We start from the raw sequence: 17,063 nt of genomic DNA, 5'->3' as shown, positions 1-17,063 counted from the left end.
AATATTGAAATTACTTTTTGCCTTTTTTCCCCTACACACTTATTGGTACTTCGAAGACCTGGAACATCCACCCTATGGCCATTGAATCACACTGGCCTGGCCCAGTGAAAGGGAATAATCCAATTGGAGCAGTTTGGAAGTTCTGTCACACACAAGGTCAAAACAATCACCTGCAGTAGATAAGTGCCCCACTCCGTCACATTCCTGTATTAGAGGAAGTGATCTGGGAGAACGTCATTTGGAGATGTAACGTTGAGAGCCTTCCAGATAATGGATGGTGATGTTGGGCTAGAAGATTGGAGAGGGTTAGGAATATGTTAATGTATGCTAAGGACAGTGGCAGTGAGTAGTTGGGGAAAGTTGTTGAGGGAGGCACCTTATTGCACCAACCTGAAGGAAGATGGACGGCTTAAACAATATTCCAGAATGGGTGAACCCTTGCCAAGCCAAGCCTCAATGTTCCAGTTAAAATCAGCTCAGTTTCCCAAAAATGACAACATCTTACACAAGTGATATAAAACCAGCAGGGCTTCAGGCTTCAGTTGCAACAATTTTGGTCAAAGGCTCTGTTCTCCAACCTTAGAAACTATGGAGAGCATCCTATCCAGATGCAACATGGCTTAGTAAAATGACTCTGTCCATGACTGCAAGAAATTGCAGTGTTGTGGAGAAAGCTTAGCACATTATGGAAACCAGCCTCTCCTCTATGGACTCTCTATATTGCTGCCTTGGTAAAGCAGCCAGTGTAATCAAAGACCCTTGCTACCCCAGACATTCTCCCTTCACTACATCTCTCTCCCCCCCAGAGAGCTTTATTCACATGCTTAAAAAGGTTCATGTCTGTGCTGAGTTAACTGAATAATGAGCCATGATATCTCGGGATTGTTTAGGTGCCTCGTTTCAATGTTGATTGTAAGTTATATTTAGTTTTGATTTTTATGTACTAATAAAGCTTCTGACAGATAAATGCCTTAAAGAACAGTCAGCATGCAATCCCACACTCTCACTCTGGAAATTCTGATCACCTGGCTGTACTTATACTCCCAGCGTATAAGCAGAGACTAAAGACCACAACACCAGTGATGAGGACCATGAAAGTATGGTCAAGGGAGGCAGAGGAGTGCTGATAGGACTGCTTTGAGTCAATGGACTGGACAATATTTAGGAATTCACCTTTGGAATTGAATGAAAATGCTACAGTTGTCATTGACTTCATCAAGACTTATGTGGATGACTGTGTGCCTTTGAAACCATAATGCACATGCCCAAACCAAAAGCTGTGGATGAACAAGGAGAATTGTGGTCTGTTGAGAGCTAGACCTGTGATCCAGAACAGTACAAGAAGTCCAGGCACGACCAATGGAAGGCTATTTTAAGGGCAAATAAACAATTCCATTTGAGGTTAGAGATGGAATCAGATGCACAACAGCTCTGGCAGGGTTTGCAGGCCATTACTTTCTACAAAACGAAACCTAACATCATGAATAGCTGTGATGCTTCACTCCCAGATGAGCTCATCACTTTTTAATGCATGCTTCGAAAGAGAGAATAAAACTCCACCCGTGTGAATCTTTGTAGCATCTGGTGACCCTGTGATTTATCTCTGAGGCAGACATCCGTACATCTTTCAAGAGGGTGAACCCTTGCAAGGCATCAGGTCCTGATGGTGTACCTGGTAAGGCACTGAAAACCTGTGCCAACCAACTGGTGGGAGTGATCCAAGGACAGCTTTAATTTTTCACTGCTGTAGTCAAAAGCTCCCACCTGCTTCAAAATGGTGACCATCATACAAGTACAAAAAAGAGTAAGGTGAGTTAGCTCAATGACTACTGCCCAGTGGCACTCACATCTATTGTGATGACAACACACACAAAATGCTGGTAGAACACAGCAGGCTAGGCAGCATCTATAGGGAGAAGCGCTGTCGACGTTCTCGGCCCGAAACGTCGACAGCGCTTCTCCCTATAGATGCTGCCTAGCCTGCTGTGTTCCACCAGCATTTTGTGTGTGTTGTTGTTTGAATTTCCAGCACCTGCAGATTTCCTTGTGTTTGCTCTATTGTGATGAAGTGCTTTGAGAGGTTGGTAATGGCCAGAATCAACTCCTGCCTAAGCAAGTAATTCGATCCTCACAATTTGCCTATTGCTATTATAGGTTTACAGCAGATGCAATTTCACTGGCTCTCCACTTGACCCTGGATCACTTGGACAATATTATTACCAATGTCAGGCGGCTGTTCATAGACTACAGCTCAATTTTCAACACAATCATTCCCTCATTTCGAATCAAGCTCCAAAACCTGGGCCTCTGTACCTCCCTCTGCAACTGGATCCTTGACTTCCCCACCAGGAGACCAGTCTGTGTGATCAGAATAACATCTTGCTGGCAATCGACACTGGCGCACTTCGAGGATGCATGCTTAGCCCACTGCTCTACTCTTCCTACACACACAATTGTGTTGCTAGACACAACTCAAACACCATCTATCAATCTGCTGGCAACACAACTATCGTGGCGGAATTTCAGACCGTGACAAGGAAGGGTACAGGAACAAGTTAGATCAGCTGGTTGAGTGTGTCGTTTCAACAACCTTGCACTCAACATCAGTAAGACCAAGGAATTGATTGTGGACTTCAGGAAGGGGAAGTTGAGGGAACACACACCAGTCCTCATTGAGGGATCAGAAGTGGAAAGGGCGAGCAGTTTCAAGTTCCTGAATGTCAACATCTCTGAGGAGCTATCCTGGGACCAACATATTGATGTAATTACTGTACAAAATAGGCACATTAGTAGCTATATTTCACTAGGAGTTTGAGGAGAATAGGTATGTCACCAGAGGCAATTTCAAGGTTCTTCAGGTGTGTGGTGAAGAGCATTCTAACTGGTTGCATCACCGTCTGGTACGGCAGAGGCTGCTGCACCGGTTCAGAGAACTCTGCAGGAAGTTGGGAACTCGGCCAGCTCCATCATGGGCACTAGTCTCTCCAGCATCCAGAACATCTTCAAGAGGCGATGCCTCAGAAAGGCAGCATCCATTATTAAGGACCCCCATCACCCAAGACATGCCCTCTTCTCATTGCTGTCATCAAGGAAGAGGTGTACACACCCAGTATTTCAGGAACAGCTTCTTCCACTCTGCCATCAGACTTCTGAATGGGCAATGAGCACATGAACATCACCTCAGTATTCTTTCCTCTCTTTTTGCCCTTCTTATTTAATTTATATACACTTACAGTAATTTGTAGTTTATAGATACTTTATTGATTCCAAAGAAAATTACAGTGTCATAGTAGCATTACAAGTGCAGAGATATACAAATATTAGAAGAGAAGTAACAAAGAATAAAATAAAAGTTACCTCAAACAGGAGGGAGTCAACACTCCCCTGCCTGTAGGTTGACTCATAGAGCCTGATAGCTGAGGGTAAGAATGACATCTTTGTAGCAGCACAGTTGTCTTAGACTATTACTAAAACTATTCCTCTGTTCAGCCAAGGTGGCATGAAGAAGGTGAGAAACATTGTCCAGAATTGTCAGGATTTTCTGTAGGGTCCTTTGACCCACTACAGCCTCCAGTGTGTCCAGTTTGACTCCTATAACACAGTCAGCCTTTCTAATCAGTTTATTGAGCCTGCTGGCATCACCCATGTTGATGCCATTGCCTCAGCACACCATACATAGAAAATTGTACTGGCATAACAGATTGGTAGAACATGTGAAGGAGAGGCCTGCATACCCCAAAGGACCTCAGTCTCCTCAGGGAGGTGAGGTGACTCTGGCCCTTCTTGTACACAGCCTCTGTGTTGATGCTTCACTCAAGCCTGTCATCCAGGTTCACCCGCAGGTACTTGTAGGTCCTCACCATCGATATTAACAGTGCAGGGTTAGTCTTCCCAAAATCCATCACCATCTCCTTTGCCTTACTGATTCAGCTTGCACCATTTGACAAAGTCCTCCACCAGGGACTGTATTCATTCTCCTGTTCTCTCTTAATACACCCAACCATTGCCGAGTCATCAGAGAATTTCTGCAGATGCCATCTCTATCCCCCATCCCTCATCACCCCATCTCTACTCCTGCCGCAAAACAACAAATTTCACGACATATGCCCGTAATATTAAACCGGATTCTAAATGAAGGGGTAGGGCGGTGGGACTGTCCGGGAAATGACAAGAGGACTCTAAATTTACTTGATATTATAAATGCTATTGGTATAAATTGTATTTATCTGGAGGCAACAATCTCTGAAATAAATACTGTAGTGTATATATCTATATAAGATTTATTGCTCACGTAAATTATGCAGCACATCTAATATATTTTAAATTCTCGCTTTGTCACACTGGTAAAATATCAAGCCACCATCATCAGGAACATGTTAAGTGTAATAGCGAGAGCGATTTTAAAAATCCTAACTGTTGTAGTCACCTGCATGTTTTGAGCTAATTTTTAAGAAGATGAATATTTTTCAGTTGTAATTGGGGAGTGTTATAATCCCCTGCTCGACCCTAATACTCTCACATTCCAACTAGTGTATGTTTTTAGCATTTAATTTTACATCCCATAATTAGGATTTGTATTCCCTGCAAAAAAAAGGGGAAACTTTTCTGTATTCGATCATTCATTTATACGACGCTAATTTCCCCCGGTTAAAAAATACTTTTTTTAACAAATGGTAATGAAAGAGCTTACCTATGTCCGAGTAGAAAGTCTTCACTCGTGCGATGTCGAGAACTTCCAGGTACTGTGATAGAAAGCCTGCCTTGAGAAGTAGCCGCTCGTCTACTCTGCCAATCTCCTCCTTCGTTCCGGGACTCCGACGGCAATTGGTGGACGCTCCCTTACACGTGACGGCAAACGGCTACCCACAACGCCCCGCAGTAAAACAAAACCACGTGACAGGACCCTGACCTTCCAGTATGGCGTCTCCCACTGTGGCTGCTCCCAGAGCTGGAGCAGTTGGCGATCAACCGCCGCTGGATTCGGTGGACGATGCCGAGGGATTGTATGTGGCCGTGGAGCGCTGTCCGCTCTGCAACACAGCCAGGAGGCGTCTCACGTGCGCGAAGTGTATCCTAGCCGGCGATTTCGTCTACTTCGACAACAGAAACTCGGAAAGGTATTGTTTACCAGAAATACATTTTTAAAATGACAGCATTACTGCTAGTACAAGAAGCGGATGGGCCGCACCCAGCATCGGTGCGAAGTTTAATAAGTGCTGAAGCACAAACTGGGGAAAGCACGATCAGATTTCCTTGGGGATTGCATCAGATATTTGATACTTAAAATTACCCTTGACCTCGGTCGGAGAAACGTGATCGTTTATTTTCTATCCTCCACTCTCGCTTGGAGTCTAGTCGACTCCAGGCGATAGTGGAATATTATTATTTACGTTGCAATCTTTTAGTTCAAATCTCAAGTTTAAAATTTGTTTATTTTCCTCTGGCGTGGACGTAATTTGATATCGGATTAAATCCACTGCTGGTGTCAAATGGAGAAAGAATAGACTCAAAGGGGAATAAATGGAAATGCTGTGCTTATTATGTTTGTGCGGGACTCGTTTCCAACTTATGATTTTAATATTTTTAAAAAATTTGGAACCGATTTGCTGTATTAGACCCAACATTAACGCAATAGGCACCGTCAGATTCGGAATCAGAATAAGGTTTAATATTACTAGTATATGTTATTTTGCGGCAGAATACATAATCAAAGTATAAGATGTAATAATATAAAATGAGTGCAAAAAGAGCAGAAAATGATAGTACATGGGTTTATTTTCCATTCGGAAATCTGATGGCAGTGGGGAAGAAGCTGTTCCTGAAAGACTGTGTGTCCTCAGATTCTAGTGTGTCCTTGATGGTAGTAATGAGAAAGGGTGATGGAGGGTCCTCAATAATCATGTTGCCTTTTTGAGCCATTGCCTTTTGAAGATGTCCTTGATGCTGGGGAGACTCATACCCACGATGAAGCTGGCTGAGTTTGCAAGTTTTTGCAGCTTTTTCCAAACTTGCACAGTGGCCTCTCCATACCAGATGGTGATGCAGTGAGTTAGACTGCTCCCCATGGTACATCTGTAGAAATTTACAATAGTCTTTGGTGACATACCAAGTGTGCTCAAACTCCTAACAAAATATAGCCGCTGTTGTGCCTTCTTTGTAATTGGATCAATATATTGGGCTCAAGATAGACCTTCAGAGTTGTTGACACCCTGGAAATTGAAACTACTCACTCTTTCCACTGCTGATCCCTCGATGAGGACTGGTGTGTGTTTCCTCAACCTCCCCTTCCTTAAGTCCACAATTAATTTCTTGGTCTTGTTGACATTGAGTGCAAGGTTGTTGGTGCAAGATTGTAGTGGTCAATTCTAAACAAGCCAAATTGCTGCTGCTGGTGACATACACAAATTTGTTATACTTTTATAATGAGCCCTCAGCTCTAATAATGATTGTTCCAAAAGTCAAAGATATATATTCAATCCTTTATTAGCAATTAGCAAACAGACAATCTTTGAAGCAATTAAGTGTCCCCAAGTGTAAGTTGAGCATAACTGAGTGAACAACCAAAATATACAACAGACGTTGGCCCCCAGGTGCAAACTGCCACGAACAAAACAAGAATACGTAACTTATTCCCTTCACTTTTACCACACCCCCACTAAAGTGACTAGTTATCATAATAAACATAAACACACAACACAGAATACAATGCAGACAGAGAACAGATACATGGCTCCTACATTCCAGCCCCTTAATTATTATACTAAAATAATTACAACTACATGCTACCAAGACACAGGAGACATGGAATCTCAACATTTACACAAAATGTCTTCTTTCTGGTAAGTAGACTATCCTGGATCATAACAAACCAGGTTGTTCCTCTTGACTGCATTCAGGAAAATCTGTCTCAAACAGCTGCTGCCAAAGCTCATTCAAGTTCAAAACTGAAATCCTGTTACCTGTCAGCTCTGGGCTGGTGTAGTCTCTTTCACCACCTCGGTCTCCTTTCAAAGGTTCATTAACAGTCCAACCCGGCATTGTCCTGATTTCATCGGGTCCATCATTAGCACTGTGAATCACTTGCAATGGCTCCATTGCTTTAAGCACATGCACTCCTATCAGCAGCTCAATCACTGCCTCAGTTTCCGGTAAATGAATATGCTTTAGGTGAGACCAATTTCTGAAAATCTCTCTGATGAGGAATATTTCCCTTGTTGTCAGCCATACATTCCTGCATAGAGAAGTTAGGAAATTCACAGTAGTTTTCACTGTCTAAGCCAGACACTTCCAATCCTTAAACGATGTAGCTACTCACGACCTTCCCTTGACCCATGGTGCATAAAAGAATGTGTTTTCCTTTTCCTAAACAAGAGAGAATCTGCAGATGCTGGAAATGTGTGTTCCTTTTCCTGCCAGGTCGAAGTTGTTCAGGAAGCCCTCTGTGCACTGTTGTACTTCCTTAATCTAGGAAAGCATAAGTAACCACTGTCTTGTTACTCTTAGACTTCACCTGAACTGGAATTATAGGAAATTTACAATCATGATCACCAGCTCCTTTAAGGCCATTAGTTACCAGGGCATTATTCCCTGCTGTGTTTGATTAATTCATGACTTGTTTTGAATCTGCACCCTTTTCTTCAGAGTGAGTATGAAGTATGCTGAGTTGCTTACCATTGCATACCTTGCATGAAAGATGCTTCCTGCAATCTTCACTGAAGTGTTCCATACACAGACAACCATTTTCTTTTAGGAAGGCAATCTTCCTGTGATGAACCTTTTTCTCCAGCTGAGAGCATGAATCCAAAGTATGTTCACCCTGGAAAAACAGACAAACCTTTTTATTAGTTACGGGCTCAGTTTTAGCTTTACTTTTTGCCATAGCCACAATAGGAACAAAACTGCTTCCTTTAGCTTTAGAATGAATTTGTGATCCAGTTTTGTTCACACCTTTGCTTACTGCTGGTGTAATAATGCATCGTATACATTCCCAAACACTGGGTGGGTAGCAATCTCTACTCTACTTTCAATAAAATCACCAGTGTCATTGAATGTAACTTTACGGTTATGCCTTTCTTGCAGTTCACAGACCACCGATCTCTATTTTCCCCTAAGCTTATGGGGCAATTTATTTATGCAATGCTCATATTATCAGGCATGTCCAACTCACACATGTGCTGCACATCTTCCATAGCATTGCAACTGCCTCTTAGAAAAAGACTGTAACCTCGAAGAGCTTTCACAACTTCTGGTTTTATATGTGGCCAAAAAAGAGCCTTTCCCATGTAGACCACAGCAATTTTATGTTCATCACCAAAGTGTTCCTGCAATAAAGTTTGAGCCTTTAGATATCCTGGCTCCTGCCTGGCTTGCTGGCAACTGTTGACAAACTTTCCAGGGGTAACCTCCAGTGAACTGTTTGAGAAAATTGAGACTGTCACCATAATCATCAGTCTTGCTTTCAGTGCTACTCTTGAAAGCCCTCGTAAACGAATGGTATTGCAATAGATTACCAGTGAAGATTTGAATCTCTCTTTTAGGCAGAAGTGCAATGTGTTGATGTTGAATCACTAAGCTTGCTATTTCCTTTCACATCCTTATGGCCTCCAGCTTAGCATTTAGACGTGTATCATCTGAAACACAAGTGTCACCATACTGTAAATTAATTTCCTCAGAAACATCTTGTGCTATTGGATATGACATGGGTTCAGAATGCCTCCTTGGTGCAGACTGAGAGTGAATATTCTGAACTGCCTTTGGGGTCCAAACTCATGACTCATAGACATTTGAGGAACAAATGTATTCACATTGACTTCGAGTATGTTGGATTTTCTCTGTGTTATATTAACATAGGATCTTTTACCATAGAACTGTCCTTCTGGAGCACCCACAGCACTTCAACCCTGCCCATCTTGGCTGCAATTTCTTCCTGCAACTTAAGCGGCTCTACCTTTCTCTGAAACTGCTCTTCCATCTGCTCCTGGTTTCTCTGAAGCTGTTCTATCTTTTCTCCTCGGTTGCTCCAAAGTTGTTCCATCTTTTCTTCCAATGCGTGTTTATCCTTCAATGTTTGTTGTCTTGCACATAACTCAGCTAAATGAACCTCCATTCTAACGCGTGGCTGATGATGGGACGCTCTGCTAGCAATAGAACCTGCTGCACACACACATTAAACATGCTGTCTTCAGGGTATACGTCACCCAGGACGTCATGAGCTTTATACCTGGTCACAGCATGCTCTGTGGCTTTCCAGCATCCTGACCTTGTTTGTTTCAGCCATTGTCCAGCCTCTACTGTGACTGTGTTCATAAGCTTTCAGTCTGTCTTTCTCAGAGATAAGCATTAAAGGCAACAGTAAGTTATGTTGCTTAGTGTCTTCACAAAGGGTTTTTAAATCATCCAAATGAGATTGTACTTGTAAAGCATCTTGGTCTACATGTAAAAGGTTTCTAGTTAATATTAAATAGTTCATTTAATATCAAAGAAATGTACACAATATACATCCTGAAATTATTTTTTCTTCGCAGACATCCATGAATACAGAAGAGTGCCCCAAAGAATGAATGGCAGATAAAACGTCAGAACCTCTCAGCCCCCCCCCACTCTCCCTTCCTATGCACAAGCATCAACAAAACGACCCTCCCACACCCACCTCCACAAAAAAGCATCAGCACCTTCCACCCACCAAGCATTCTGTAGCAAATCTTTAATCTCTTTATCAAATTTATTACCGTCCTTTTGAAAGTTGTCAATTGACTTTGAGGTCACTGCTCAATGTGTGTTGTTTACCAAGTGCACAGAGCAGACCAAGCAACAACAATTGAATTCATATAGCGACATTCAAAGTGGTTAACCTTTCTGCAGAACCAAGCACTGAACCCTTAGGCAAGCATAGCACTCAGGAGCTTACAGTCCCCAACTGGCCAGGCAGGGCTGATCATTCAAAATCAGCAAAAGGTTGTTACTCGCCACAACCTGCTCCAGGCTGCGGTGCTTTGAATTTCGCAGACACATCCGACTGCTGATGTTTGTTTGGTAAAACTGTCGAAAACTTGTTGACAGAATGTAACGGTCAATTCTAACCAAACCAAACTGCAGCTGCTGGTGACCCCCATGGATTTGTTGTACTTGTATAACGTGCCCTCAGCTCCAATAATGATAGTTCCAAAAGTCAAAGATATGTATTTGATCCTTTATTAGCAATTAGCAGACTTACAATCTTTTGGCCTGTGCGTCCAATGCACCTTTGGGTGGAGGGGAACCTACTATGTGTCTTTCGCCTGGGGTTACATCCCACATCTGAGTGCAGGTACCTCTGAAATGACCCACTGGACGAGCACCTTTCCTCGTAAAACATTCATAGCTCAACTTAACATGCATTATAAGCTGTTCCAGTGTAGGTGTCTTGCTTCTTTTGTTTACAGCCCATGGTCTGCTGTAGTTGCAGTCAGAGGCAAGCTTGCGTTGGGCACATTGGTGCGTTTCTCATACAGCTTTGATAGCAGGGATCTGTTATAACACAAAGCTTCAGGAAGCAAGCCTTAATCGAACCTGGACACTGTCGTTCACATTGCTCCCTACACTCTCTTCGCCACCGCGTGCAAGTGGAGGAGTAATAAGGCATGGGAACTACATGCTGAGTGGGGCTTTCCCTTGAGCACAGGTAACAATTCTGTCTCTTCATCATTCCTGCCGTGTAAGTTGCCCATTGATACCACTGATTAGTACGTGTCTGTAACCATGGCGAGGAGGTAAGTGTTGTGCTCTTACTACTTTTCTGTAGGTTCTATGGGGACTTAACAGTCCCATTCCATATCTGCCACACTAATGGTGTCCAAGTCTGCACTGGAGTATGTGGGTGCTTTGTCCCCAGGGGCACGACTGGTCGTTCCCAGCTCATCCCCATTATCTGAAGAAGCCCTACTATCCACCACCACATCCTGAGGGTCTTCGGCCCGTCCTCAGAATCAAAAATTTCCCTTACTAATTGATCAAACTCCTGAGGTGCAGTGTCAGCTTCTTGTTCTTCCTGTCTGTCTCCTGCTAACTGCTCTTCCGCATCACTTGCCTCGGACACTTCACCTGATTGTCCTTGCGGGACTGCCCTCGTGCAGTGGTTCAGATGGTACCAGGTGGAGCGTCCTTCTACCTGAACTGCGGTGGGTGATGCCTTGGTCACCGTAAAGGGTCCTTCCCTTCTTGGCTCGTTCCACTTTCTCCGAAAAACTCGCACGTAAACCTGGTCTCCTGGTTTGATCGGTCCTTCCCCTTGTACAGTCTCCGGCTCTTTCTGTTTTTCCTGTGCATAAATAGACCTATGTATCATAGTTAGCTGCTGCATGTATTGTTTCAATTCTATTTCCAATTGTTCCAAGCTAGGTCCTTTATACGGCCCTCTCCACTGGGGCACTGGCATGGGCCTCCCAGTGAGCATCTCATGCGGTGTCAGGCATGTCATTCGATTAGTTTGCATGCGGTAACTCATCAATGCTAACGGTAAAGCATCGACCCAATTAACTTTAGTGTCTGCACAGATCTTGTTCAGTTTGGCTTTCAGGGTTCCATTAATTCTCTCTACCATGCCCTGCGACTGAGGGTGGTATACACATCCAAATTTTTGCTTTATCCTCAGGGCTTGTAGTACCAATTTGACCACTTTCTGGATAAAAGCTGAACCATTATCTGAGCTAACTTCTGTAGGTATTCCAAACCTTAGGATCACTTCATTTGTCAGAAGTTTTACCACTGTCTTTGCCCCTTGATCTCTTGAAGGTACCGCCTCCACCCATCTGCTAAATTGATCAATTACTACCAGCATGTATCTTTTCCCTCTCACTGTCTTTATCATGTCTACGTAATCGATCACTAGATGTTTAAATGGTCCTTCAGGTACAGGAATGTGACCTTTTGGGGTTGTAATTCCCTTCCGAACATTATTCTGTGCGCATACCTGGCACTGTGACAAGACAAAGTCCACTGAAGCCTGTAAATAAGGTGACCAAAAACCATCCTTCTTTATTTTCTTTATCACCTCCCCCCTTGCACAATGGTCAATCCCATGCGCTTCTGAAATCAGAATCGTCAGTAGAGGGGTGGGTGCTACCAACAAACCGTCTTCCGTGCTCCACAAGCCTTCCGGGTTCTGCTTGGCCCCCCTTCGTCTCCACATTGTCTGTTCTGCCAAAGTTGCCTTACTTTGTATTTCAATTAGGTCCTCTACCACAGGTTCTGGAGTTAGGCTTACCTTGGGGGCAATGACAGCTGATGTACATCCAGACGCTTTTCTGGCTGCCTTGTCCGCAGCTTGATTTCCCTTTGTTATTACATCATTTCCCTTTTTATGTGCCTGGCATTTTACTATAGCCAATGCTTTAGGTTTCATTATGGCTTTTATTAAGTCTAGAATTTGCTTACAATGTTGTATGGGATCTCCACTGCTTTTTTTAAAACCTCTCTGTTTCCACACTGCCCCGAACAAATGGCATACTCCATGAGCATATGCTGAATTAGTATAGATGTCTACTTTCTCACCTTCCATCATTTCACACGCAGCTATCAGGGCTTTGATTTCCGCTAGTTGGGCGGAACACGGTTGGGGACAGGACTCCATCCTAATAATCTTATAGCTCGACTGATCCTGCTGCACTACTGAGAACCCTGCGTGATTTCCATCATAATCCCTATAACAAGAGCCATCTACGAACAGAACCTTTTTATCTGCATCCTCTAGTGGTTCTGACCATAAATCTGCTCTCAATTTGGCAAATGCCATCGTCTTCCCTACACAATCATGGGGTTCTCCTTCAAAGCCCAAAAGGACAAAATCGGCTATATTACTGGTAGTGCATCTCTGTATAGTTATGTCTGGAAATGTTAATAGCATCTGATACGCTGCTATCCTGGCTGGCGTCAGCACAAATTTCCCTCTTTCCATCAATTCTGCTACTTTGTGGTGTATGTACAGAGTCACAGGATAGCCCAGGGTTACAGATGATGCCTTTTCATATGCGTAGTACAGCGCCGCCAATCCCTGATAACAGGGTGGATACCCCTGAGCCACCTCATCTAGTCTCGTACTGTAGTATGCTATCGGCTGCTTTGCTTTTCCTGTGCCTGTCTCTTGTGTTAGAACCGCTGTGACATAACCCTCCTGTCGGTTGGATACATACAAATGAAAAACCTTCTCCTAGTCAGGCAAAGTTAATGCTGGTGCTGACTGCAATTCCTGCTTAATAGTATTGAAAGCTATCTCCGCCTCTCCATTCCACTGTAAGCCGTTCTTCAAATTTGTATGTCCTGCTTCTTTCATTATCTTTCTCAAAGTTGCCACAATCTCAGCATATTCTCCTATCCAATCTGAGCTGTACCCTGCCAATCCCAAAAACTTCATCATCTGCCCTACAGTCTGGGGTTTTGGGGCCTTAGTTATTGCCTCAATCTGATCTGGTGCTATCGCCTTCACTCCCTTGGATATTCACTCCCTGCCTAAGTATTCCACTTGCTGCGTGCAAAATTGCAGTTTCTTTTTGGATACTTTATGTCCTTCGTGTGCCAGCTTCTCTAACAGAGTTATAGTGTCCTGCTCACACTGTTCCTTACTGTGGGAGCAAATCAACAGGTCATCCACATACTGTAATAATGTACTTTCCAATGGTATGCCCTCTAGGTCTGCCTTCAGCACCTGATTAAAAACATGTGGTGAATGTTTAAACCCTTGCGGCATTCTGGTATAGGTATACTGAGCACCTCTGTAAGTAAATGCAAACAGATACTGACACTGGTCGGCCAGAGGAATGCTGAAGAAAGCTGAACACAAATCAATCACTGAAAAGTAACTTGCTTCTGGTGGAACATTAGTCAAAAGCGTGTGTGGGTTGGGGACTACCGCTGGCCAGTCCTCTACCACATCATTTACCATTATTTTAATGCAATTGTCTTCTGATATCCACACCTCTGGCGTGATTTTCCTCCACACTGTTACGATTTCAGCACTCTTAACTAAGGGTCCTAAGTCTTTAGACTGATATCCCTTGTTTACCAACAACGTTACGTGGGGCGCAGCCTCCGGTATCCTGTACCATTTTTCTAAAAAGGTGTTCCACTTAACTTGTAAAGCTGCCCCTTGCTTTCCAATTATCACAGCCTCCCCTTCCAGGTGCTGTTGGGTACATGCCTCCAGGAGCCATCTCTCCTCTAACTCCCTGTTCTGAGTCTCGTCAAAAATCACTGTACAATGTAGCTCAGATTTGGGCATTACAGCCCTGGATAATATAGCCTGCACGCCCTTTTTCCATTTTTCCCAGGTTTCCTAAATCTGATCTGCGATGTCTCCTATCCAAAAGACATTGGCCTTCTTAGCTTCTCGCACTGTCAATTGAGCCCCTGCTCTTTCCACACTCTGCCTAACAAATTAATCGGAGTTCCTTTAAATACTAGCACCGGCAAAACAATTCCTTTATTTCCCATTCTCAACTGTGACAACTGTTTTTTCCCCGAGAACCCTACCGTCTTAATAAACTTTCCTGACATGGGAAGGTGAAGGGCATACTGTGGCTGTACACAAGTGTACGTGGCTCCAGTATCTATCATCATTGGTGTCAGTTGCCCTTCTAACATAACCTGAACAATGGGTTCCTCGTCTGCCTCCCTTGTTATCATTGGGTAATGTCCCTTCCCACTCGAGTTCTCGGGGCACCCCTAATACCTCGCATAGGGGTTCACAGGTCTGCTTGGTCCTTTGGAGGCTGGTCCTTGGCTAAACTTTAGTTCCCTTCTTATCGGTTCCTGCTGGTGTGTGACAGGCCATGGTGTAAACAGACAATCTCTTCTCATGTGACCTGGCTGATTACATCCCCAGCACAATCTCTCTACCTCTCTTTCCCCCTGAATCTCTACTGCCATTCCTTTAACTGTCATGTTGTTCACTCTTTTTAAGGTATTTCAGAGATTCACAGTTCGTTTACTGGATATTATTATTTACTCTAATTCTATGCCTAGTCTATCGTCTTATCTACCAGCGCTTTAAACTATATATTGGACTGTCCTTGTTTCCTATTCTGTTCTGCCCGTACAGACCTCTATTCAGAGCAGTATCTACAGAACTTTCTCTATGCACCTCGTCTATTCAGACCCTTATCTCTTAAGGCGGTATCCACGAGGATTTTCTCTATTTTCCTTTCCCTGCCCGTTCAGACCTTCATTTTATACGAAGCAGTATCCACAGGGACTTAGCAACACCACGTGGAATTTTTCTTCTCTTATTAGCTTATTTGTACTTGCCCTCACTGCAGTGTTCTTGATCAATCCTCTGAGCCTCCTGTTAACCCCCAATTCTGCCAGATTCTTTGGACCGGAGAGACCCTTCGGCAGGGGTTCCACACTTCTGAGACTCCAAGACCTCCCCAAAACCAACAGAATTCTTAGTCCAAATTGTCGCAAAAAGTGCTTACCTTTTGTTTGGGTGCACCCTTAATTCTGTTAGCCTTGTGGGGGTCCCTAGAGGACTGGGAAGCGTCCCCAATCTGTTGTTTCCTTTCTGCGGGTCTCTTTACGTTCCTGTCACGGTCGCCAATTTTGTCGTGGTTTCTCGTGCCCCACAAACGACCAGGAGACGCAGAAGATTCTTCAAGAAGTGTTAAACTTTAATTTGCAAATCAAAGCTGAGACAGTCATTGAGCTAGTCGCTGATTGCCCACCGATCCTTGTACATAGCATTTTTTATAGCAATCTCCTGGTTTAGTTGCATTAGCATATCCAATCGGCCTACAGTTACGTATCACACGTATATCCGTCACTATTGTTTCTACCCATTGACTTAATCGTGTTCTAATCTACATCTCTTAGCTACCTCTCATTAACACCCCATTTTCTTTTACATTCTTAAGATTTCATTCTCCTACTAAATTGGATACATACATAGCAAATAGCAAACACAAAGCTGACTACGTAATCTACATCTCTTAGCTAGCCTCTCATTAACACACCATTATCTTATTTGGCACTGATGTGGTCAATAGTACAGAGACAATACAGAGATTTCATTCTCCTACTAAATTGGATACATGCATAGCAAATAGCAAACACAAAGCTGACTACATAGTTTTGGTTACACTGCAAACAATGCAACTTTTATACTCCAATACAGGTTGCAGGGTTTTACTTCCATTCCTGTCTTTTCTGCCCCGGTGCGCATGCGTGTAACTGATTGACCTGGAGTCAATCTTGCCTTTCATTAAGGCCGAGGTAGGGGGATCTTGGGCTTAAAAAGGTTGGTGACCACTAATGTAGATGGAGAACAGATGCCATTCAACCAGCTAATCTATCCCACTCCTGTACACCTCCTTACTATCTGAAATTCTGCCAACAATAGGTATGTAATTGGCAAATTTACAGTTGCCATTTGAGATGTGCCTAGCTACACAGTCACATGTGTAGAGAGGGTGCATAGGACTGGGTTAAACGCGTGTTTTAGAGGTTTGCCAGTGTTGATTGTCAGTGAGGAGGAGATGTTATTTCCAATTTGCACTGACTGTTGTTGCCCAATGAGAAAGTCAGGGATCCATTTGCAGAGGGAGGTACAGAGTCCCAGGTTTTGGAGCTTGTTGATTGGTACTCAGGGTATGATGGTGTTGAATGCTGAGCTGTAGTCAATGAACAGCAAGCAGCCTGACGTCGGTATTACTATTGTCTAGGTCAGTGGTCCCCAACCACTGGGCCACAGACCACTGGTCTAGGTGATCCAATGCCAAGCGGAGGGCCAGCGAGATTCATAGAGTTATAATGCATGGAAACATATCCCTGCCCTGTCTAAGCTGATCACATTTATTTGAATTTGGCTCATCTTCCTTTAAACCGGGGGTTCCGAACCTGGTTAATGGTAGGAGTCCATGGCATAAAAAAAATTTGGAACCTCTGCTCTAAACCTTTCCTGTCCATTTACCAATCCAAATGCCTTCTAAGTGTGGTTGTACCTCCCTGTATCACATCAAAATGCAGGAGGACGTAGATAATATACAGACCTGGGCTGATAAGTGGCAAGTAACATCTGCAATGCAGTGCCATGCAAT

At 43.6% G+C, this 17,063-nt stretch overlaps 2 protein-coding genes across 2 annotated transcripts in view; one reads left to right on the top strand and one right to left on the bottom strand.

The window, feature by feature from the left end:
• ktn1 (kinectin 1) overlaps positions 1-4,833 on the bottom strand; it is a 184,956-nt gene extending 180,123 nt beyond the window's left edge. Inside the window, exon 1 of the mRNA XM_073039890.1 lies at positions 4,691-4,833. The gene's annotated coding sequence lies outside the window, so the exon portion shown is untranslated. The remainder of the gene's footprint in view (positions 1-4,690) is intronic.
• Positions 4,834-4,903: 70 nt separating this feature from the next.
• The window catches only part of atg14 (autophagy related 14), a 56,714-nt gene continuing 44,554 nt past the window's right edge, over positions 4,904-17,063 (top strand). Inside the window, exon 1 of the mRNA XM_073039899.1 lies at positions 4,904-5,117. Within this exon, the coding sequence (XP_072896000.1) occupies positions 4,918-5,117 (200 nt within the window). The 5' untranslated portion in view covers positions 4,904-4,917. The remainder of the gene's footprint in view (positions 5,118-17,063) is intronic.

The sequence above is a fragment of the Hemitrygon akajei genome, chromosome 3, assembly GCF_048418815.1.
Source record: "Hemitrygon akajei chromosome 3, sHemAka1.3, whole genome shotgun sequence".
NCBI lineage: Eukaryota > Metazoa > Chordata > Chondrichthyes > Myliobatiformes > Dasyatidae > Hemitrygon > Hemitrygon akajei.
The sequence above is the reverse complement of the archived record's forward strand: the minus strand, read 5'-3'. Positions and strand labels throughout refer to the sequence as shown.